Source organism: Pantherophis guttatus, chromosome 2, assembly GCF_059756535.1.
Source record: "Pantherophis guttatus breed Tessera chromosome 2, ASM5975653v1, whole genome shotgun sequence".
In the NCBI taxonomy this organism is placed as follows: Eukaryota; Metazoa; Chordata; class Lepidosauria; order Squamata; family Colubridae; genus Pantherophis; species Pantherophis guttatus.
The window spans coordinates 113,907,221-113,931,011 of record NC_142064.1 but is presented as its reverse complement, the minus strand read 5'-3'; the positions used below and the strand labels follow the sequence as shown (position 1 = coordinate 113,931,011).

The window sequence follows — 23,791 nt, the reverse complement described above, 5'->3', positions numbered from 1 at the left end:
AACATTCCTAATACTCCTTCCTTTTCTTTACCCCAAAGCATGAGGTAGGTTGGGCTGAGAAAGGGACTTATTCAAAGTCACTCAGCCAGCTTTTATGCCCTGAAAGGTAGCACGTGGAGCATTTCTGCAGGCACGCAAGCCATCACCCTAGGTCAGCTCCACTGCATATGCATGCACGCTTCCCACCAGCCAGCTAATTTTTGGGTCTCTGCCGCACATGCGGGAGATGCGTGCGCATGCCCATGCCAGCCTGCCTGTCCCAGGAGTTTCCACGCAACCTGTTTTGGATGGCAGGTAAGTACAGGGCTCGCACGGAGGCTCTGGGAGGACGAAAAATGGGCCTACTGGAAGTCTGGAAACATGCCATTTCTGGCGTCTGGAGGGCCAGGGGAGGCCGTTTTCGCCCACCCGGAGGCTCCAGGAAAGCCTCCAGAGCTTGTGGAGGATGAAAAACAGGCCTACCAGAAGTCCAGGAATGGGCCGTTTCCGGCCTCTGGAGGGCTGGGGGAGGCCGTTTTCACCCTCCTGGAGGCTCCAGGAAAGCCTCTGGAGCCTGGGGAGGGCGAAAAATGGGCCCACCAGAAGTCTGGAAACGGGCCGTTTCCGGCCTCCGGAGGCTTCAGGGTGGTCTGCTAGGCCCAAAACAGGGCACAGGGGGTTGCGTGCTTGCACAGGGGATGGGGGAGCATTGGAGGAGAGGTTTTCACACGCACGGGGCAGGGTGTGCATGGGGAAGCATTGCATTATGGGTGTGGGCATACGTGCTATCGCGCGCATGTGTTTTTGGCACCCAAGAAAAAAAGGTTAGCCATCACTGCCCTAGGACCTAGAAGATACTAGAACTTACAGTCTCCTGGTTTCTGCGCCAGCACCTTCACCACTATACAAGACCGACTTTATTATCTACAGTACATTCAATAGGTAACCAAAAAGAAGAGGAAGAGGAAGCAGAACAACAGATGGAAGAGGAAGAAGGAGAAGGAAGAAGAAATCTTCCTTCTGGTGGTTGTACCTTCCTTCTATTGGTGGTTGTACCAATAGTAATAGGAGCCCTTGGAGAAATCTCCAAAGGGTTGCCTAGATACTTGGAAATTTTGAATTTATCAGAACTGAATATTCTGATTTTGCAACTTAGAACCCTACTCAGAACTGCATATATACTCAGACACTACACTAACATCTCTTAGCTCTTTGGTTAGTACTTGGAACTGTTAGGTTTTTACCAGTCCCAGACTATGAATCAAATTGAAGATTAAATCTCAAAGAAGAAGAACAACAACAACCATTGGCATTGACAAATTTGCCATCAGTCAATTGCAAAAGGCGGCTTTACTCGGAACAGCTTCCATCCTGCAACAATACCTGGAACCCCATCAGACATCCACATCTGCCTATCCTAGGTCCTTGGAAAGGATTCGATAGGTAGACAAAAATGCCAAACCCAGTCTGAATATCTGGCTGACTGTGCGACGAACCATAATAATAAAGTTGTGGTTCCAAATTGAGACCAGATATTCTAGTCTGGCTATTGTAAATGAAAAACAACAACCACATCATAAAGAAAAGTTGCACAATAAACATCAGATCTGGTTTCAATTTCAGGTAAACAGAAGTTTGTAGTGATTGTTATTCAGTTTTATTAAAGGTCATTAATGATGGGTGCATAAGTGCCTTCAAGAAGCTAAAGGGGGAAACAACCGCTTGGACTGGATGTAGAGCAGGGGTGTTGAGTGCAGCTGCAGGCATGGCTGCCTGGAGTACCCACCATGAAAGAAATGGAGAGGCAGAGCTAACAGCAGGATCAGAAGCAGGACTTTGGCTGAGGCCCACAGCAGCCTCCAAGCAGCCTGGAGAGTTGGACGTGGGAAAGAGCTGCACAAAAAAAGGAAAGAATGACATGGCACAAGAACAGGATCAAATACAGCTGATGGTTCCTGGTGGAACAATGAAAAGGTGGATTTACTTTGTCTTCATTTTTTTAAACAAGTCATTGATTTAATATTGGAATAATGCTAAGAAGGCACCATTTCTTTTTGTTAACCAGGTGAAATTGAAAAGAGTCATCACTTTCTTCTAAATTATAGCCAATGGATAGAAAAGATGGTAAAGCCATAGTATTGTCTTTTTTTTTTAATCAATTCAGGAGAAGTTTAAAAGGGGGGTGGGGGTGGGATCACCAATCAGAATAACAGGCCACAATCATAGCCAAAGCAGTCGAAGGAACTGAAATCCAGAATGGGATTTCTTAAACTAGCTTTATTTCCATCTGGTTTATTCATGGGAGATTACTAGTTTAAAGCTAAAGTATAGAAAACACCTAACACAATATTGGGGAGAAAACAGTTTAGATTAAGTAAATTTTACACATCATGCAATTCAGTTTTTGGTTTTCTACTAATCTGGTTAAAGCTTGTGTGAATACAGCCAATGCCCTTTCCTTTTTTTCCATTTCCCCCATCTCCAACTCTTCTGCTTTGCGTCTACCTATTTTACAGTACCTGCATGTTTATTTTTTAGACTTATATGCCACCAAACTTGCCAAGGAAACTCTAGGCAGCTTACAGTCAGATAATTAAAATATTGTACAAATGTTAAAATGTTAACAATCATCTCTGATAGTCCATTGGTCACTTACATGGATGAGCATTTGCCTTTGGAAGTACTTCTGTATAGTTCCAGACTTGGAAGTCTCTTCTGAGAGAATAGGAAAAACAAAATGTGACATGCAAGAATCCCACTAAGCAATTGTTAAGAACATTGTGTGCTTTATTTCAAAGAACAGAGCATGTAGGTAGTCCTCAATTTATAACCATTTTTTAACAACACATCAAAGTTACGATTGCCATAGAAAAAGTGGCAATCCATCCTTAGAATTATAATAGTCTCATTACTCCCACAATTACATGATTGCAATTTGGGCACTGGGTTACCGCTTGCATTTACATTTGTTGTACAGTCTTGCGATCACGATCATGTTTTGCAACTTTCCCAGCAGGCTTCTGACAAGCAAAGTCAATTGGGGAAGCTGGATTCATTTAATGACTGCATATTTCACTTAATGATCACAATTCAAAAATTGTAAAATCAGGTCCAGTCACATGGTGACTCAATGACTGCATTGCTTGCAGTCCCAATTGTGGTCATAAATTGAGGGCTACCTGTAGTGGAGTGCAAATAAAGAGTATCCTTTGACAGTTTCTTTCCCCTTTAAGAAGCAAGAATCAAACAGAAAAAAAATGGCAAAGATGAAGGCCCTCCAAAGATAGGATTTGCAGGTGTCCTGGGCTGGTTCTACAGCTGTGTGATCAAGTGCAATTGCCAGTCTTGTGGCCGTAGAATGGGACAACTCGCAGTGGCCAACTCACCATGGCCAATTTGTCAGGGCCGACTTGCGGCCAACTCGCCATGGCTAACTCAACAATTCAATTTAATTATTTAAAATAATGTTTAAACATATTTTAATTTTTGTCATTCACACTTCATTTTGTCCTTCCTTTTGCATCCTTTCTTTAATTATTCTGTTCCACCATTTCTTTGATGTTAATGTAACTCTTGTCCCATGGTAAGTTATCCTGCGGAAAGTTGGCCATGGGGAGCTGGTTGTGGCAAATTGTCCTAGGCCCTTTTGGACAAGTATTAACTTCCAGCTCTGCTCCAACGTACTTAAAATCATTGCAACCCCCGTCTATAGTGTGCATGTCAGAATGTCAGGGTTCCCATTGATACAGACTCTGGCTTTATCCCATTGGCTCTTCACTCTTGAAATCATGATCCTGTGCCATCATTTTTTTAAAAAACAAGAAAGATGGCAGCATTACAGCCCCTTTCATACTGACTGGTCAGAGGAAAATACCAAAGTATCTCAAAGCAGGGGACTAGTTGGAGAAGGCACTGGCCAACTCATCCAGAATTTTGTTTTTGGAAGAGGATGGCATTAAGAACAATTGCAACCACACAACCACATACTTCATACCATCTGGTCACACACTTGTTCCTCCCAAAGAAAGCCCCCTGCCGAGGTCATCATTTCTCCAAACAGTGCATCTTTCTGCAAACTAAAATAGAACACAGTAGTAAAAAGGCAGGCTATGTTTTCCCTATGCATAACAAGCTTAGCAGAACAGGAGAGAATGCAACTTTGGAGAGAATATTTTGTGATTTGTAACTCTGTAACCTATTCTTGCTTTACCTAATAGGAAAATATGAACTTCCCTTCTAGGTCTTTTAAGATGCTGATTAAACTAAAGTTTGAAGTCTCCAAAAATATCTCCTCTCTTATGTATGCATGCATACACACACAAAAACATAATGTTTCTTGCAAATAAATGCAATTCCACTGTCAAATATAGGAAACTCCAATACTAATTCCATCACAGGATGTTTTCAATGAGAACATGTGCTAAATCTAAAAAAATTATGGGAATCTCTCTCTGCTTTTGTTTATTTCAAGCCTACATTCCCAAGGCCCGTTTGTTGAGATACCCTCAAATGGATATTATTGCTATTCCTGTTTTACAGATGAGGCACTAAGTCCAAGAAATTGTGACCATACTATTTTTGGCCAAGATTTGGTCTAAGTCTTTTATGCTCAGCTCATTAATTGATCATCATAGCCAACTAAGAGGATTGATTAGTCATCCTTACAGTGCTATTTCCTGTTGAACTTCCACCACATTGTCTTCCAAGAAGGTGATGTGTCGGTGCAGCTCCTTCATTGATTTAGAAAGAAAACAATATTGCTTTAGGCTTTCTTTTTTTTTATCTTAAGTTTTTACACTAGTTCAGCTAGGCTTCAACTCTCTTGAAAACCCTAAGATGGCAGGATACGGGAAGAGAGATTAATTTGAAGATCTCTAATCCTTGATATTTTATATTGGATTCATTATATGCCATCTAATTCTAATTGAAGATAATCTAAACCTGAAATCAAGCATAAGAGAGGATTTTTCTAGGAATTTGGCAGACACAATTTTCATCATAATCTTCAACTTTTATCTATTGTTTCAGCACTTAGATTGATGTGGCAGCTATAGGTAGTCCGAAACTTATGGTCTCACTTCGGACCAGGATTGCTGTCATAATCACTGTGGTCATAAAGCAAGATGTCACATGACCACATCAACATATGATGGCAATCCCAGCACTCCCCATTACAGTCATTAAACAGGAATTGCAGTTTTTTTATGCAACTACCCACTCCAAGCCATTCCAGGTTTGGTCCCTCCCACCCCCAAGCCTCAGTAAGATAAGGGACAGGCTCCAACTCCCAACACCGTTGATCCCCCCCCCCAACTGTATTTTGGCCATCCTGCACCCTGTGTTGAGAGGTGGCAAGTGGCCCCAGAAATGTGTGACTGGAGCTGCTAGCCATGTCCTGGGAAGCCTCAGTCACCAGAGTCTGTCCCAGCAAGCATTTGCTTGCCCAGCTGCACCAACCTTTCACCTTTTGCACCCAGCCATCACAGCTGAAGCAGAAGCATTTCAATGCCTTTGCTGTTTCCTTTTCAGACCTTTGGTCACTTACGCTACCTTGTGTGCCCCAGCTTCTCTGGTTTCCTACACATGGATCCCACACCTCCCCTAACAGCACCAAGCCATAGTCTCTATGAAGCCCCAACAAGCTTTTGTTCACCCAGTTGCCTTCTCTCCCAGTTTCCTGCACCAACCTTCTACCTTCTGCATCAAGCCAAAGCAGAAGCGCCTATCTTTGCTGGGGGTTTTTTGGACCACACTTCTCCAGTGTTCATTTTCTAAGTCTATGTCTTATTATTAGAAGACAGTGCAGTGCCTCATTTGTGTTCACTTTTACTTTGTGATTCCCTTTGATCCTGCATGGATTCTGTTAGCTTCATATATGTGACATTTCTGTTGCAGGCAACAAAGTTTGGGCCTAAAGGGAGTCATACCTGGCTCTTCAGAGACAGCCCTTGGATTACTGTGCTCAGTTTCTCAATATGCTGCTGTTTCTAAAATGCCAAAAATCAGAAGACTTTTATTTTATTCCTATGTAGAAAAAAAATGAGCCATGCATACTTTGAGGGCATGAACTTGGAGGTGCTTCCATGCTAAAAACTCATAGTATTAATATATAATTACTCTTCTAGAAGCTACAGGGAGAATTGCAATTGCTTTGTGAACAGGCTTGTATTATACTTCTTTAACGTTAATATACGGTATTATACAAAACTAAAATATTTAGCTAACCACTAACCAGTTTGCTAAAATATATAACTGAAAAGTGTAGGTTTTGAAATTATATTAACATGTATTTATGTTCTATTATTCTTTCATCAAAGTGGTATTTTGGTATTTTGGGAATCGTAGAATCTTTCAGTTGGAAGGGACTTTAGAAATTATATAGTCCAGCCCTCTGCCCAGTGCAGGTTCCCCTAGAAATGTCACTGACACTGACTGTCCAGCCTCTGCTTAACCACTTCTTGTAAAAAAGAACTCAACCACATCATGGCAGCTTGTTCCATACAGTGAGGAGGTTGATCAGATATTAGGTGAAGAAAGGCTTCACGCAGTCTTTCTTGGGTTTGAAGGACAGTGCATAATGAACAGTGAACACAGGGGAGGAAGGTACGTATTGTTTATTTCATAATTCTAGAATTCAGAATGATCTGGTGAGCCTGAATGTTGAAGATGGAGAGGAAATCAGAAGATAAGGCAGTGATAGTTACGAACTTGGACTGCTTTGAATGAATTTGAGACAACTTCAGAGGAGCTGGGGCGGCTGGGCTGATACTAGCAATTAGTTGTAATGGCTGTATAGTGTATAAGTATGGGATGCAGTAGGCCACCCAGTGCCTATTTCTGGGAAAAAGCATTGGAAGAAACTATTACATTAATATTTGGGGACTTCCCAGAAGCATCTGGCTGAGCTTTGTGGAAAATTAAAATTATGTACTATCAGAGCCTTTGTCTCTAATTCTTATATTCAATATTTCCATAATGCTGCTTTTATTATGAATAAATGGACCTTATAGTCTTAGAAGCTGCTTCTAAGCAATGACGTATCTCTCAAATTAAAGTATAACTGGAAGGATCCAGGCAGTAGCAGCTGAGATAGCTACTGAACAATAACCCTGTCTGCTGAATAATATATATAGGTTGTGAACTTTGACAAAATTGGCTATTATAGAGACCTGAAAAAAAATCACCCTGCTTTGACTCACTTTTCTCAGAGACCCTTGAATACTTTAGTTTGCTATAAAAAACACAGGAGCTTTGAAACCAAAAATATAATTGATTTACCTGCCTGATCCTGTCATACATTGTCTGCCACTGAGCTTCCCATTCAAACAAGTGCCTCTATGTTGGTGGAGAAAAAATTATAATAATATAGTTGCAGCAACTTCCAGTCTTCAAATGCAAAGACACAGTCACAACTATATCTTGAGTATCCAAGATTATTTCTGTCCCAAACCTGGGACAATTGTGGAGCTCTAGTTTCAATACAGTAGTTCTCTTTTGTCTTCCACAAGTGAGTAAGCTGGTGAGAAACTATATTCTCAGAACCGCAAGAATGCATTCAATTTCTTCACACATGAAAACTTGGACATATTTTTTTCCCTAGTAGCTCTAATTGCCCTACTAAATACTGTACTTTGCAAAACAAAAATGTTCCACCTCAACAACACATTTTAATGTATTCTACTTCAGTGCTTCACCCTACTTCTTAAAGCACTGAGATGCACATCTCTGGCACTTGATTGACAACTCATACCAAAGGAAATACCCAGGGACTACATTCTTGAAGAGCAGCAAAACAGGGTAGCCTCTCCAGTGCATAGAAGCAGGGGCTTTGCAGGTTTACTTCAAAGCTTAATCAGAAAGAGGTGGCCTTTAAACTTATATTCCTAGTAGGGACATTTTCCATTATTATACTTTGGGAAACAGAAGGGAACCAACTATGGGCACAATATTGCTGCTCAGAGGACTCTTCCATGCTCAAGAAAGCTCATTCTTTTCTCCCCATGAGGAAACATACAGAGATCTCCTATCTCCATTCAGATTTTTCCCACTTCCTGGAAAAGAATAAAAGAGGAATTAGCAGACTTCTTATTTCCCATGCTGGTCACTGCCCAACAGCTACAGCATCTGGTTGTAGGGAATGGGGCAGCAGTAGAGTACTATTAGTTTAATAACCTGCTGCATATGAAAATCTTACCTCGTCTTAATAAATCTAGCAGCTGTAGCATGTGGCATAATAAATAAACACATAAGGAGGAATAAAAGCTAAACAAATATATGTGGATCCTAAAGGAAGAACATTAATGGTGGAAATAAAGAGAGGGTTTTTATCAATTTTGTTAGTAGTTATTTATGCGCCTAACAAAAACCAGGGGGATTATTATAAAAAACTACACAAAAAGATAATTACGATAGGCCACAGGAATATTTGTATCATGGGCAATTATAATGGGATAATACTATAGAAGTTAAAAAAGATTACACCAGCAGTAAAGACAATAAGAAGAAAAGAAATACACTACCCAAAACATTTTTTAATATGGCAGAGGAACTGAATTTAATAGATATATGGAGAACTTTTCATCCTAAAGAAAATAGATACACTTTTTATTCTAATCCCCATGCATCTTGGTCCAGAATAGACATGTTATGAATGAACAAAGAATTAGGACTAAAAATAGAAAAAATTGAGATTTCCCCCCCAAACTCGTGGGCAGATAATAACCCCCTTGAGGTAACATGGAAAGGCCCCAAAAAAAGAACTAAAAGATGGGTGCTAAATCCACGAACATTAAAAGAAAAAATGTATGTAGAAAGGATAATGAAAGAATTAAGATTATTTTTTAAAGAAAATAAAAAACAGCATACCTCTTTAACTAATTTATGGGATACTATGAAAGCCTATATAAGGGGAATAACAATAGTCTATAACGCAAAGAAAAACAAGGAAAATGAGAAATCCACAATACTCTTCTGGAAGAAATTGGTAATTTGGAAAAGAGATTCCAAATAAAAACAGGAGACGAATAAATCAAAGAGAAGCTGACCCTACTGAGACATAAGTTAAATTTATCAGAGCAAGATGAAATCACAAAAAACCTAAAACACTCTAAACAATTCCATTTTGAACATGCCAATAAGACTGGAAGGTGGTTGGCCTACAAATTGAAAAAAGAAAGAGAAGCCCAGATTATTCAACAATTGGAAGATGTGATGGGGAACATTCAGAATAACAAGGAAGAGAAAAAGAAAATAGCACAAGGTTACTACACAGATCTTTATAATAAAGAAAATATATCAATGGAGAAGATCAACAATTACTTAAGGGAAAAAGAGATTATACCGTTAGGGGAGGATGAAAGAGAACTGTTGAATAAAGAAATAACAGTAGAAGAATTAAGAGCGGCAATCTCGAGACTCAAAAATAATAAAACACCAGGTCCGGATGGTCTCCCAGGAGAAATTTATAAAAAATTAGGTGAAATTATAGAACCAACATTATTGGAGATCTGTAATGAAGCATTATTTGAGGTGAAGATACCAGAATCGTGGAGGGAAGCATATATTACACTACTCCCGAAAGAAAGTACAGATAAAAGTCAGATTAAAAACTACAGACCGATATCCCTTTTAAATGTTGATTACAAAATATTTATGAACATAATTGCAGAAAGGCTGAAAAAAATATTAAACGCAACTATACATTCAGATCAAAATGGTTTCTTCCTGGGCAGACAAATAAGAAGCAATACTAGAATAATCGTAGACACCCTGGAATACTATGAAGCCCATCCAGAAAAACAAGTGGCTCTTGTTTTTCTGGATGCCCAAAAAGCCTTCGATAATCTGAATTGGCAATTTATGACTAGTCAAATTAAATTAATGAAATTTGGAATTAAATTCGAGAACATGATAGAGGCAATATATAAATCACAAGGGGCAAAGGTAATAGTGAATGGAGATACTACAAACACTTTTCAGATAACAAAAGGGGTACGACAAGGGTGTCCGCTGTCACCATTATTATTTATTTTAACATTAGAAACCCTATTAAATAGAATTAGAACAAATTGTGAGATAAAAGGATCAAAGATTAGAAGAGAGAAATATAAGGCACAGGCCTTTGCAGATGATGTGGCATTTATTATTGAGGAACCTCTGGAATCTGGCCCAATTTTATTGCAAGAAATAGGAATGTATGGGGAAGTAGCTGGATTTAAAATCAATAAGGGGAAAACTAAACTGCTGGTCAAAAATTTAACAATAACTCAGAAAAAAGAATTAGAAAAGGAATTAGATTTACAAATCGTTAAAAAAATTAAATACCTAGGGATTTGGCTATTAGCGAGATGCTCATCTCTAAAAGAAGATAATTATGTGGCCTTGGTCCAAAAAATAAAAAGGGATCTGGAAAAATGGGGGAGATTACAAATATCACTTTTAGGCAGGATATCATCTATTAAGATGAACATCCTGTCTAAATATTTATTTCAAACGATACCGATTCCATTAGATAATTTTTTTTTTACAGAACTTAATAAAATTACCACTAAATTTGTCTGGGCGGGGAAAAAAGCAAGGTTAAATTATGATCGTTACAGGATAGTAGATGTAGGGGTGGTTTCGGTCTTCCGGCATGGGAAATATACCATATGGCTGCCACTCTAGTCTGGATAAGAGATTTTAAGGGATAAAAGAATCTTAACCTTGGAAGGACATGACCTACAAAAAGGGTGGCATGCTTTTATATGGGACAAAAAGAATAAGACACAAACATATGTTTTTAGAGATAAGATTAAAGAAGCACTAATACGAGTATGGGAAGAAGTAAGGAGGAAGCAGTATTTGAAAATCCCAAGCTGGTTATCAACCATGGAAGCCATGATCCATCCCAATACAGTAGAGATTAGTAAAATGATTAGACTAAAAAAAAATTAGACAAGCATGGAAAACTCAAAAGTAATCAGGTTTTAAAAGAGCAGGGAATATCTATCAATTGGTGGCCATATTTACAAATACAGTCCAGATACAAGAATGATATGGAAGAATTTGGTATTGAGTTAGAATTAAATAAATTAGATAAATTATTGATGGGCCCGGAAAGAAAATTAATATCTAGACTATATAATTACTTATTAGAATTTGATAGAGCGGAGGAAGTGGTAAAAGAACCAACGATCGCATGGGCCAAAAATATAGGGCACAATATAAATTTAGATGAATGGGAATTTATTTGGAATAAAAACTATAAATTAATAAAATCGGCAGCATACAAGGAAAATCAATATAAAATGCTATATCGGTGGCATTTAGCACCTGCAAGATTGGCGAAAATATATCCGAACTTAAGCCCTAAGTGTTGGAAATGTAATCATCACCAAGGTACCTTTTTTCATATGTTGTGGCTATGTCCCGAAGCGAAGAGGTATTGGAGGAAAATACAACATTGGTTTCAAGAATTAATTAACAGTAAAATCAAATTAATCCCAGAAACTTTTTCCTGGGTGTACTAAAAACTAAATATGATAAAATAATAAGATATTTGATTTTACATATACTTACAGCAGTGAGAATAGCTTATGCACAATATTGGAAAGGAAATAATGTACCACCAGAGGGATTAATTATTCAAAAAATATTCAAACGTGCCGAAATGAACAAATTAACTTTAGAATTAAAAGAAAGAGAGGATTCAGAATACTATGCGGTGTGGGATAAATGGTATAGGTGGATTGATAACCGAAATAAAAATAGATAATGTTTAGAAGAATGTTGTATATATATATATGCATATATATGCATATATATATATATATATATATATATATATATATATATGCGCATATTCTTTCTAGCCAGGTTTTACCTACGTAAAGAATATGCACATAAAAGCCTACGAAAAAGAAAAAGACATATATAATATATATATATATATATATATATATATATATATATATATATATATATATATATATATATTTTCTTACTTCTTCGTAGGGTTTATGTGTGTTTTTAAAGGTATAGATACTATACCTTTACAGGGAGGATACATTAGATGTGGGTGTGGCTTACTGATGAAAGCAAACGAGCTGGAAATAGATCTATATAAGTCTCCCACCTGGCAGAAAAACTTGCTGGCAGCCAGCAAACACTCTGCTGCCCATTGGGAGACTTAGGAGACTAAGATAGATCTATTTCGGACTTATAAGTCCTCATCAGTTAGCCAAACCCTCATCCCATGTATCCTCCCTGTAAAGGTACAGTATTTGTTTTCTTTCCTTTTCATAGGCTTTATGTGTATTTCTCTTTAGCCAGGTGCAAAGTGGATCTTGTGAAAGAGAAGAGACAGTTACTCAAAGAAGCAGAACTGTATTTAGTAGGTAACTCTGTGTGTGTGTGTGTGTGTGTGTGTGTGTGTGTGTGCATAAAATAAGTACACAAGATAACTAATCAACTAATAGAATTTCTATTACACTACTACCAAATTCTGTGATCAGTTTTACATTAATTGTATTGATTTCCTAATCTAGTAGGTCCTTATGACAAATATATAAAGCATGTGAAAGTTACCTTCAGTTCATTGCCTTCTGATCTGAGTTCCTTCAGAACATCTTTGTTGGACTGCTCATCCAGCTGTTGCTTGAAGACCTATGTATGTATGTAATTATTGCAAAAAAGAATCCAAAGTTTTCATAGCTGGGAAGAAGGCAGTGCCATTATGTGGGCTCACAGTTAGATAGTTACTATTGTAGGAAGCAGGATACTAGTTTCTTGTTTGATCTTGCATACATTTCCACATCAGCCTGCCCTCTCAGAGATGAGCCAAGAACAGATTCTCCTAGACTAACATGTTTTTTGCATCTGCTGAACTTTCACTTTCTGAAGAATTAGCAAATGAAGTATCTCGTATCAAAGACAATTCCTGCTATGTTCATATGCTTGTTCCCCCATTTGTTTCAGAAAAGGATCCCTATGAACCAGAGGTGGCCAACCTTCGTCCAACTTAATATGATTTGGAAGAATAAGAACAGCAGTGGGTGGAAAGAGATTTTCCAGATTTCTGAAATCAGCAAAGATCCTGAATCCTATATAAGGCAGGAAATTTAACCTTATCTTTATAAATAGAGCCCCTGTGGCTAATCATTTATTCAGACTACTGCATTAGCTTTTCTGATCTGAATTTTTGGATTCATTTGAACTATATTTGAAGCCAGATTAGATTTATAGTGTCATACAATTCCTATATGTGCTATCACCATTCATTATGTAATCACAACTGTGAAATAATGCTAGATAAGCAACATACAGTATATCCAAAGATGTTTAGCCATCTAAGTACAGTTCTGATACATATTTAACATGAAGTTGGTGTCTTTTTATTGACATAATGAATCTTCCTACATGCTGAAAATTGCCACCCCAAGTAAGCATTATCTCAAATTCAGGATTGCATTGCTGACTTATTCTCACCATTCTTACCAGGCTATAATTGGTTTCTTATTTAGCATTTGGTGTTTTGCTAAGGTTTGTTTCTAAGGTTTTACGTTTACATTTGTTTCTAAGGTTTTACCCTTCCCCACTTCCCATCAAAAGAGGAAGCTCTTCACTTATTTTTCCAGGTTTCCGCATGATTATCCCTGCTATCACTGCTAGGTGGCAGCAACTAACCAAAATTAGCAGATCTTCAAATGCATATCTAGTTAATAATTGGATGGGAGACTAACAGGAAATCTCGGAGCTGGGATTTTTTTTTTTTTAGGAGGCAATAAGAAACCACTTCCATGAAATTGCTAAGAAAACTATATGGGTTTATCCCATAGAATCACCAGGAGTCAAATGGCAGGTACAATGCCCAATTTCTATTTCAGGTTGCAAATTAAATGCTGCATATTCAAATGTTGGTTAATGAAATTTGGCATATTTGTAATGTCAATCTATTTCATCTGATATGCCACTGTTATTTTTCAAGTTTATGATTTATTGTACTTGGAGCATAAAGTGATAACCGTAAGCCAAAGTAATTATTTTATAGTCAAATGAAGTCTAGAATAAGGGCAGCAATCTTTTTGAACTCTGCCCTTTCTTAAGTACTCACCTTTTTTTCCAGTTCTTTAACTATCTCAGCCATTTTCTGATTTTCCTTTTCCTGCAATTTAGCAAAGAAATGAAACAATCTAATCCCTCTGCTCAGATTTTTTTTGTTGAACAATTTTAGTTTTGTATTTTTTTTATTATCAGCACTATTAACACTTAAAAATCATACTCTGTCGCACTTTAGAATATTCAGCATGCTTTATGCAATTTATGTACAGTAAATCAGTATTATTATTATTGTTATTCCTATCCTGTAGACATGGGGACTGCAGCTAAGATTGCCACTAGAGTGGGGAGGCAAGGAATGTTGTGGGTCCCATCCTCCTAGAGAGATAAACCTAGTGGGACCCAGAAGAAGGGCCTTCTCTGTGGTGGCTCCCCTCTCTCTGCAACATCATTCCCCCAGAGATTAGACTATCCCTGACTCTAACATGCTTTAGGAAGGCGCTGAAGACCTGGTTCTGCCAGTGGGCCTGGGGAAGAGTGGGATGGAGCTAGTGGTGAAATCTGAACCAGTTTACTACCAGTTCGCTGGCTGCGCATGCACAGTGCATACCATGCACCAAATGCGAGGTGCACGCGTGCAGTGCACGCCAAAAGGAGGCATGCAGTAAGTAGAACAGTGTGTATGTGTGGGGGGGGGGTGATCAGCTGTGGCGTGCAATCTTTTTTTTTCTTTTAAAAGCATTGTTTTTAAAAGTAAAAAAAAAAGCCTCTGACCATCACGCTGCTCAGCTGGGATCATTAGAGGCTTTTTTTTTATCTTTTAAAAGCATTTTTTCTACAACTTCTTTGGCCAAAGAGGTTGTTTAAAAAATGCTTTTAAAAGCCTCTGATGATCAGGCAACTTAGCTGGGATCATCAGAGCCTTTTAAAAGCATTTTTTGTACAACCTTTTTGGCCGAAGACGTTGTAGAAAAAATGCTTTTAAAAGTAAAAAAAACAAAACCCTCTGATGATCGCACGGCTTAGCTGGGCATGGGGTGGGGGGAGGAGGGCAGGGATTTTTGCTACTGGTTCTCCGAACCACCCGCTGCCATCACTACCAGATTGGGCGATCCGGTCCGAACCGGGAGCATTTCACCACTGGATGGAGCCCATTAAATGGCTTGTGTGATGTGTTGTTGCCAGGGTGGGGGGCTATTATTTTATTATTTTCTTTTATTAGTTTTAATTTTTATATTTGATGTTTTTATGTTCGTGTAAGCCTCCTTGAGTCACCATGCGTGAATAGGTGGCAATATAAATTTTCTAAAATAAAAAAAATAAATTAAATTAATGAATTCAAACTTTTATTAAACTTAGCGCTATTTTCTTTATCTGAATGGCCTTAGTCTGAAATTCTCAAAAAGAGTAGAGTTTTTTAAAGAATCCAATTTCTATTGCATTTGCCATAGCAATCATATACAAAAGGCAGGTTTGGGATTCTCATCAGGAAGATGGCATGACGAATGAGAAAGAAGTATCAAAACTCTTGTCCAAAACATTTAGAGAGCACCAGAATGCCTGTCTTTAAAGATACTGTTTTTATTTATTAAAAATGTTACATATCAGATAGAATCATGAGTAACCACATACTGGCATGAATACTTTTCTAGATGTGATCAATTCACTCAAGGGTATTTTTAAAAGTTGTTGAATGCCTAAATGTGAAGGAGAAGGTGTATCATTGGCTATCAGAAATGAAGACTAAAAACAGAACATTGAAATAGCAATTACAAAAATTACCAAAAAAACCACACCCTTTATTGGTTCCTGTCAGTTTAAAGAGCCCAACTTCTTCCTCCCAGAATACAAATTGGCCAAGGTTTCTAGAAAACCATGTCATATAACCAATTCTCTTATCTCCACCCTGAGGGGTAAATACAATAGGATAAAGGAGGAAGGAGGGGAAGCTGAGGACAATGAGGAGAGAATGCAGAGCTCTTAAATTAGTCCCCTGAGGGGCTCACTTGCTTGTGGATATGCAGCTGGCGTTGACGGCTTCGGTTCTGATATTCCTGCAGAACTCCCTGGATTTCTTCCAGCTCCTCTTGCAATGCTCGAGTTTTCTTCTCCAGGGGCTTAAGACTGCAAAGGACAAAAGGGAAGGTATCCTCACCATCTCCTATGCCAAAAATTTAATCCCAGACGCACCTTACTCAGAAGAATCCTGACCTTGCTTCAAATTTGTGTCCCTTCCATTTACAGTTGTCAATACATTGAGCTGAGCCTAACAGCTAACCTTTGCAAATCCTTGCAGTATTTTTCGGTTAGAAAATAAAGAAAAACCTCTACAAAAACTGCTTTCAATTTAGCCATAACAGATCTTCTAGTCTAACTGTTGCTCAAACTGGAGACCTATTCTATTCCAGATATGTAAGTGGCTGTCCAGTCTCTCTTTGAAAGCTTCCAGTGATGGAGCACCCACAACTAGGCAAGCTTGGTTAATTGTTCTGTTAGGAAATTTCTCCTTAGTTCTAGATTGTTCCTCTCCTTGATTAATTTCCATCCATTGTTTCTTGTCTTGCCTTCTGGTGCTTTGGAAAATGGATTGACCCTCTCTTTTTATGTTGCAGCCCCTCGAATATTGAAACACTGCTATCATGTCCTAGTTCTTTTCACAAGACTAGACATATCCAATTCCTGCAACCGTTCTTTATATGTTTTAGCCTCCAGCCCCCTAATCATCTTTGTTCCTCTTTTCTATATTCTTTCCAGAGTCTTTATATCTTTTTTATAATATGGTGAACAAAACTCGATGCAGTGTTCTAAGTGTGGTCTTACTAAGGCTTTATAAAGCGGAACTAATACTTCATGTGATCTTGATCCTATCCCCCCGTTAATACAACCTAGGATTGCATTGGCTTTTTTGACTGCTGCTGCACATTGTTGGCTCATTTTTAAGTGATTGTCCACCTGGACTCCAAGATCCCTCTCAGAGTTACTGACATTGAGCCACATTTCACCTAATCTATTTTTCTTGCCTAAATGTAAAACCTTACTTTTCTCTACATTTAACAAAGGATTCCTGATTGTTGACTAAATAGAAAAATGTCAGGCTGAATTATGAATAAATAATTTTCAAGGGTGCCCATTTTCTCTCCAGCTTTTTGAGGGATCAGCAATTGCCAGAAAAAATTGGGGAGAAACCCCATGACAGCCTCTCACCTCTTGGTCTGTAGCAAGGTACAGAGCTGGGTCTGATGTCTTAACAGTGCCTCATATTCCTTCTGCCAGACTTCACCATGGGCAAGTTCTTCATGGATCCATTCCTGTAGCCAAGCATTCTCATCTTCAAAGTTCCTGAGTTTGTAGGGGAGAAAGTTGATGAGAGGTGAATGTGGGACATTCTGGTAAATCTGAGAGGTTGCAGAAATGATACTTCCTTTCCAACTGATAAATGTGAAAAACAAGAACTAGATGTTCCTCCAAAATTGATGAAAATACAACAAGAAAATAAGAATTGCTGCTAAGAGTCCTCCAGCAATATTAAAGGAGCTGTAGGAATGTTTGGCAAGTACTGGCTATGTACTATACAGGCAGTGGTGGGATTCAATTTTTTTAACAACCGGTTCTGTGGGCATGGCTTAGTTGGGGGTGTGGCTTGGTGGTCATGTGACCGGGTGGGCATGGCTAGCTGGTCATGTGACCAGTAGGCATGGCTATCTGCATAGGGACTACAGAGGGCTGAAAAAAGTCATTTCTGACTGGTCCTCGTACTTTTGACCGGTCCTTGCACTTATGACCATCCTCACATTTATACCCGTTGCGGCATTTCACTCATTTCACAACTGCTTCTCTTCATCATGGTGACAAGATAGGGCAAAAACATAAAATGTGAGGACAGTCGTAAGTTCGAGGACTGGTCAAAAGTGTGAGGACCAGTCAAAAATAACCTTTTCAGCCCTCTGAGTAGTCCATATGCACAAAAGGACTACCCAGAGGGCTGAAAAAAGTCATTTCTGACTGGTCCTCGCACTTTTGACCGGTCTTCGCACTTATGACTGGTCATCATTTATGCCCATTGTAGCATTCTTAACAACCGTGTCACTCATTTCACAACTGCTTCTCTTCACCATGGTGACAAGATAGGGCAAAAACGTAAAATGTGAGGACAGTCGTAAGTTCGAGGACTGGTCAAAAGTGTGAGGACCAGTCAAAAATAACTTTTTCAGCCCTCTGAGTAGTCCATATGCATAAAAGGATACAGCAATAGAGAGGGATGAATGAAGGGAAGGAAAATTAGAGTAGGAGTGAGGGTAAGAGAGGGAGGAAGAGAGGAGGAGAAGGAGAAAGGAAGAGGAAGTAGGGAGGAAAAGAAGGGGGGGAAGAGAAAGTAAGAAGGAAAGAAAAGAGAGAGGTGGTAGGTTTGAGGAGAAAGATTGCGTACAATAAAAAAGATGAAAGGGAAGAAAGCCAACCCCAAACAAATATAAAGATATTAAGATAAAGAATGAATTGTTAAATTTTAAAGAATAAAAGAGAACAAATATGAATAAATAACAATAATTAGAAACACACATACAAACTATACAATGTATTTTCTTTGAACAGAGTATTTGGCGGGTTCACAAATTTAAACAGTGTTTAGTCATTTCAGTTAAATTTACAGTTTCTCTATTTCCTTTTTGCCATATTTATTCCTCATCTATTTTTTAAAAAAAAACAATATTACCCTTCATCCTTATCTCTTATCTTAATCAAATTCAATTTTTCCCTTCTATTCTATATTATACCCCTTCCCATTGTCATCTATTTTTATATCCATCCTCACATTGGTTAATTATGTAATTATGTAATACAGTTGTTTAATACAAATTCAACATTTTAATATAAATCAATTAGTTATATAACTATCTTTTTTGTATATTAATCAATATGAACATGAATATTCCAATTATTTTCATGCAATCCAATTCCTTACAAATTAATTAATTATATTTACCAATAATAATAAACCAAATAATTTCCCCCATATATTCCTCCAAACCACAACTTAACCATTTCTGCTTTCAACACAATATACAATTAATAGTATTTCAATTATTACAATTCCCTAGTTAAATAGAGCTTTTTTTCTTTTGTGTTTTAAAATCTTGAACCTCCTCTTTTGCCCTAAATTTCCCATTGTTTGTAGTTTTGCAGCTACCTTTTTTGGTGAGGAAAAAGAAAAAGAAATCTCTCTCTGCCTCATTTTGTCACGTTGCAGCAAAGACCCTGCTTGACTTTCGCTTTCGCTTTTTCAGCATAGCTAGGGGAAAAAATATCTGCTCCAGCTCTCTTTGCAGCTAGCAACAGAGAACAGACTCCTGCGCAAAACAGCTGAGAGCAAATCAGCTGAGAGTCGGGAGGCCGATCTAATCAACTTGTGGTAATTAACCTATGCTGAAGCTGAAGGGGGCTGTTTTTTCTATTTTTGCAGGCACCGGTCTACTCATTTGTTTTCTTTTAACACTGATCAGCTGTAGGGCGGCCCTTTGCAGCCCCGCGGCAAGAATTTAAACAGTTTTTTTCCCTCTAGCCATCAGCTGGGACTCAGGAGGCAGCAATAGATTGGGAGTGGGCGGGGTAAGCGAACAGCGAACGGCGATCCGGCAGAGGGTGAGGGTGAGTGAAGGCATGGGGAGGGGGGCAAGAGAGGGCTTTGGTGACCCCTGTGAAATGGCCGTTCGACCCCCAAAGGGGTCGCGACCCCCAGGTTGAGAACCGCTGCCCTAGTTAAATAGAGCTTTTTTTCTTTTGTGTTTTAAAATCTTGAACTCTCCTCTTTTCCCCTAAATTTCCCATTGTTTGCACCTACCTTTTTTGGTGAGGAAAAAGAAAAGAAATCTGCCTAATTTTCCAACGTTGCAACAACAGCAAAGCCAACAGCCTGCTTTACTTTCTGTTTCGTTTTTCAGCATAGCTAGGGGAAAAAAAATCTGCTCCAGCACTCTTTGCAAGCAAGCAGCAGAGCCCTGAGCAAAACAGCTGAGAGCAAATCAGCTGAGAGTCGGGAGGCCGATCTAAGCAAGGGCTAATTAGCCTATGCTGAAGCTCCACAGGCCAATAAAGTTACAAAAAAACACCAAACCCTTTGTTAAATTGCTGGTTCGCCCACCCCTCGCCCACCACTATTTATTGGCAATAAATAGTGGTGCGGAGGGGTGGGGCAAGGGGCGGGGCGAGCCAGCAATTTAACAAAGGGTTCGGCCGAACCCCCTAGAACCGGCAGAATCCCACCACTGTATACAGGACAACAATCTCCTATATTCTTCATATGTCTGGGCTATGGGGTAGGGTGACAAGATGGAAGCCTTTTCTTACAAAGAAAAACATCCAAGCCTGGCTACAATTTCCAAAACCTACATCAAGTCTAACAAAAGACTGTGGGAAAATGCGTTATGGTCTGATGAGACCAAGGTTGAACTTTTTGGCCATAATACCAAAAACTATGTTTGGTGCAACAGAATGCATCACCAAAAGTACTCCATACTCACAGGGAAGCATGGTGGCATTATTATGCTTTGGGGCTGCTTTTCTGAAATTGGAACTTGGGGCTTTAGTCAAGATAGAGGGAAATAAAGAGTTCCAAATATCAGCCAATTTTGCACAAAACTTTCAGGCCTCTGCGAAAATGCTGAAAATGAAGAATTTCTCCTTTCAAGATGACTATGACCCAAAGCATGCCTCCAAAGCAACAACAGAATAGCTTCACCAGAAGAAGATCAAAGTTTTGGAATGGCCCAGCTAAAGGCCAGACCTCAATCCAATTGAAAACCCCAGGTCATGGGGTGACCTGAAGAGGGCTGTGCACAGGAGATGCCCTCACAAACTAACAGATTTAGAGCACCTTTGCAAAGAAGAGGGGCAAAGATTCCCAAGGCAAGATGTGCCATGCTGATAGGCTCCTACTCCAAAAGTCTGGATGTTGTCATAAAATCAAAAGGTGCTTCCACAAAGTACTAGTTTAAGTTTGCATTATTGTAAGTTTTTTATTTTCATTTCCCCCTCTAAATGCCCTGGAAATTTTGTGTACCTTTCTCCTGACTGTTGCCTTCCAGCAATGAGATCCCTTTGATGCTTTGAAAGCTCTTAGCAGACCATGGCTTTTGCTGTAAGAAGCAACTGAGTAACTATCAGAAAAATCTTACTACAACAGCTGAACTTTATAGGTCTTGATCAGTCATTTTAATTGATGGCAGGTGTGCATTACTATTTAATATCAGTTTGAATGTGATTAATTCAATTTATTTATAAGAGGATGTGCACTCTTATGCAATGTTATTGTAAGATTGTTTTCATTTTCCCCCTTGTAGAGTTTACAGTATATGTTAAAGGAGGAAAAATTCTAAAGTGATTTATCTTAGTTTGATTTTTACATCTCAAAAACTTTCGATTTTAATAGAGGTATGTTCTTTTTATATCCACTGTACTTCCTAAAAGCTGAATTTGTTCCTTCCTTTCTTATATACTATGAGAATGTTCCTTCTTGTTCTGATTTAAACTTATTGCCAATCTTTTCTGTTGGCTAAAAATTCAAGGTTCTGTGTTTATCTAAGCATTTGTCTGTCTGTAACTTGTTAAATACATACTGTCTGCTCATTCAGGGAAACAGCTGGTTATAATTAAAACTGACCATATTCACTCAATTACAGAGGGTTTTTAAAAATTTGTTGTGTGAAGATGAAGCCAACATATTTTGCCCATGCATATTTAACATTTTCTTTAAGAGCCCTGGTGGTGCAGAGATTAGAATGCAGTATTGCAGGCTAACTCTACTCCCAGCCAGGAGTTCGATCCTGACTGGCTCAAGGTTGACTCAGCCTTCCATCCTTCTGAGGTCAGTAAAATGAGGACCCAGATTGTTGGGGGCAATATGCTGACTCTGTAAACGGCTTAGAGAGTGTAGTAAAGCACTATGGGGTGATATCTAAGTCTAAATGCTATTGCTATTCTTTATATAAAGAGAAGATAAGAGAGGGTGGAGTAATTGAAATCAAAAGGGAATAATGTGAATCAAGTGTTCCTCCCCATATTTCTAATATGATGTGTAGTGGGATAAAAGCTTCTTTGGCTAAACAGGGAGTATATATGGAAACAAAGAGATTGTTTTATTGTAATTTGTCCAAGAGCTGTAGGCAATATACATCAAACATCTCCCATTTTGTCCTCAGAAAGGTACTGTTGGCTCATTTGGTCACCCAACTCCACGGTTGAACGGGACTCTGAGCCTGAACCTGGATCTCTCCAATCTGTCTAAAATGGTAACCATTATACAAAACTGGGTCTAGATCCTTCTACCTCTATGAAAAGCCCCAGATGGTTCTATTGTACAGCTTACAGTATGTTAAAGGAGGAAAAATTCTGAAGTTATTTATCTTGGTTTGATTTTTACATCTCAAAAACTTTGCATTTTAATAAAAATATGTTCTTTTTATATCCACTGTACTTCCTGAAAGCTGAATTTGTTTCTTCTACCTGTATGAAAAGCCCCAAATGGTTCCATTGTTGGTAATGGTATTGCTATTCCTGTACAGGGAAGAGACAAGTGTAAATATCTAGTTTGATCCGCACTGCTCTCTATTCAGTATGCTAAAGATATCTGTTTTCCGTAACATATTTCCCATGGCCTGACCAAATCCCATATTTACAACTAGCTCTTGCTCACAATCAGGCTGCAAAGAAAAGTTGTTAAAACACACCCAGGACTTCTTTGCTTGAGTTTGCTGCTTCGACTCAGTGCCATATTCATGTTCCACAATGCCTTAGTTGGGCAATTTCTTTCTTAGAGAAAATCAATACATTTGCAAGCATGGATTGGAGACCCTGAAAAAGAAAAGATCAAACTATTCAAGCATTTAGAAATATTGAAGACACACTACATTAGAGGACACCCCAAAATTTCTGTGCATGTGATCCAATGCATACAAACATGTTACAAAAATAACAAATGCAGTCTGGAAGAATTGGCCAGATATATGTCATATTTTTGTATGGTCAACTTGCATGTTTGTCTGTGCGTTGTGAAACTGAGGCCTTTACCTGGTACCTGCCACTCAGGGTCAGATTCATCAGGACATCCGTTAGTGACCAAATCAGCCAATCAAATATACCTTCTACCTAGGCCAGTTGCCATCACATAGGAATATGTTGCTTGGCAACCAACTGCCAAGCATTACCATTCTACCTTCCAATGCATCTCAAACATAAGGCATGCCCTAATCCCAGAGCCAATCCGTCCTGGCAATAGGTTTTTCATTGGCCCCATCTCACATCCAGCAGACCATGAGTGAAACAGTTTTAAATGCTTAAGTACACATATAGACAGGGTGAAACCAGGCTTAATAGCAATAACTGTGAGAGGGATCTTGGAGTCTTAGTGGACAACCAGCTAAATATGAGCCAGCAGTGTGCAGCAGCAGCCAAAAAAGCCAATGCAATCCTAAATTGCATTAACAGAGGGATACAATCAAGATCAAGTGAGGCACTAATACCACTCTATAGTAAGACCACACCATTGCATCCAATTTTGGTCACCACACTATTAAAAAGTTGTTGAGACTATAGAAAAAATGCAGAAAAAAGCAACCAGGATGCAGAGGTGGGTTTCAGCAGGTTTTGACCAGTTCTGGAGAACCGGTAGCAGAAATTTTGAGTAGTTCGGAGAACTGGTAGTAAAAATTCTGACTGGCCCCGCCCCCATCTATTCTCTGCCTCCCAAGTCCCAGCTGATCAGGAGGAAATGGGGATTTTGCAG

General features: G+C 38.8%; 1 protein-coding gene across 2 annotated transcripts; it reads right to left on the bottom strand.

The window, feature by feature from the left end:
- Positions 1 to 1,613: 1,613 nt before the first annotated feature.
- LOC117675622 (uncharacterized) lies at positions 1,614 to 23,206 on the bottom strand. Of its 2 annotated transcripts, XM_034434473.3 has the most exons (12): positions 23,077 to 23,206; positions 22,737 to 22,860; positions 17,221 to 17,355; positions 16,023 to 16,140; positions 14,072 to 14,122; positions 12,547 to 12,624; positions 7,258 to 7,314; positions 5,907 to 5,966; positions 4,645 to 4,709; positions 3,974 to 4,055; positions 2,636 to 2,694; positions 1,614 to 1,872 (listed from the first exon to the last, which is right to left on the bottom strand). In XM_034434473.3, exons 2-12 carry the CDS (start codon positions 22,784 to 22,786, stop codon positions 1,674 to 1,676), a joined length of 954 nt encoding a protein of 317 aa, XP_034290364.2. In that variant the 5' UTR covers positions 22,787 to 22,860; positions 23,077 to 23,206; the 3' UTR covers positions 1,614 to 1,673. The 2 variants fall into 2 exon arrangements, with proteins under 2 accessions (XP_034290364.2, XP_034290365.2); XM_034434474.3 differs by lacking the exon at positions 1,614 to 1,872 and having other exon boundaries at positions 3,967 to 4,055.
- Between the last annotated feature and the right edge of the window lie 585 nt (positions 23,207 to 23,791).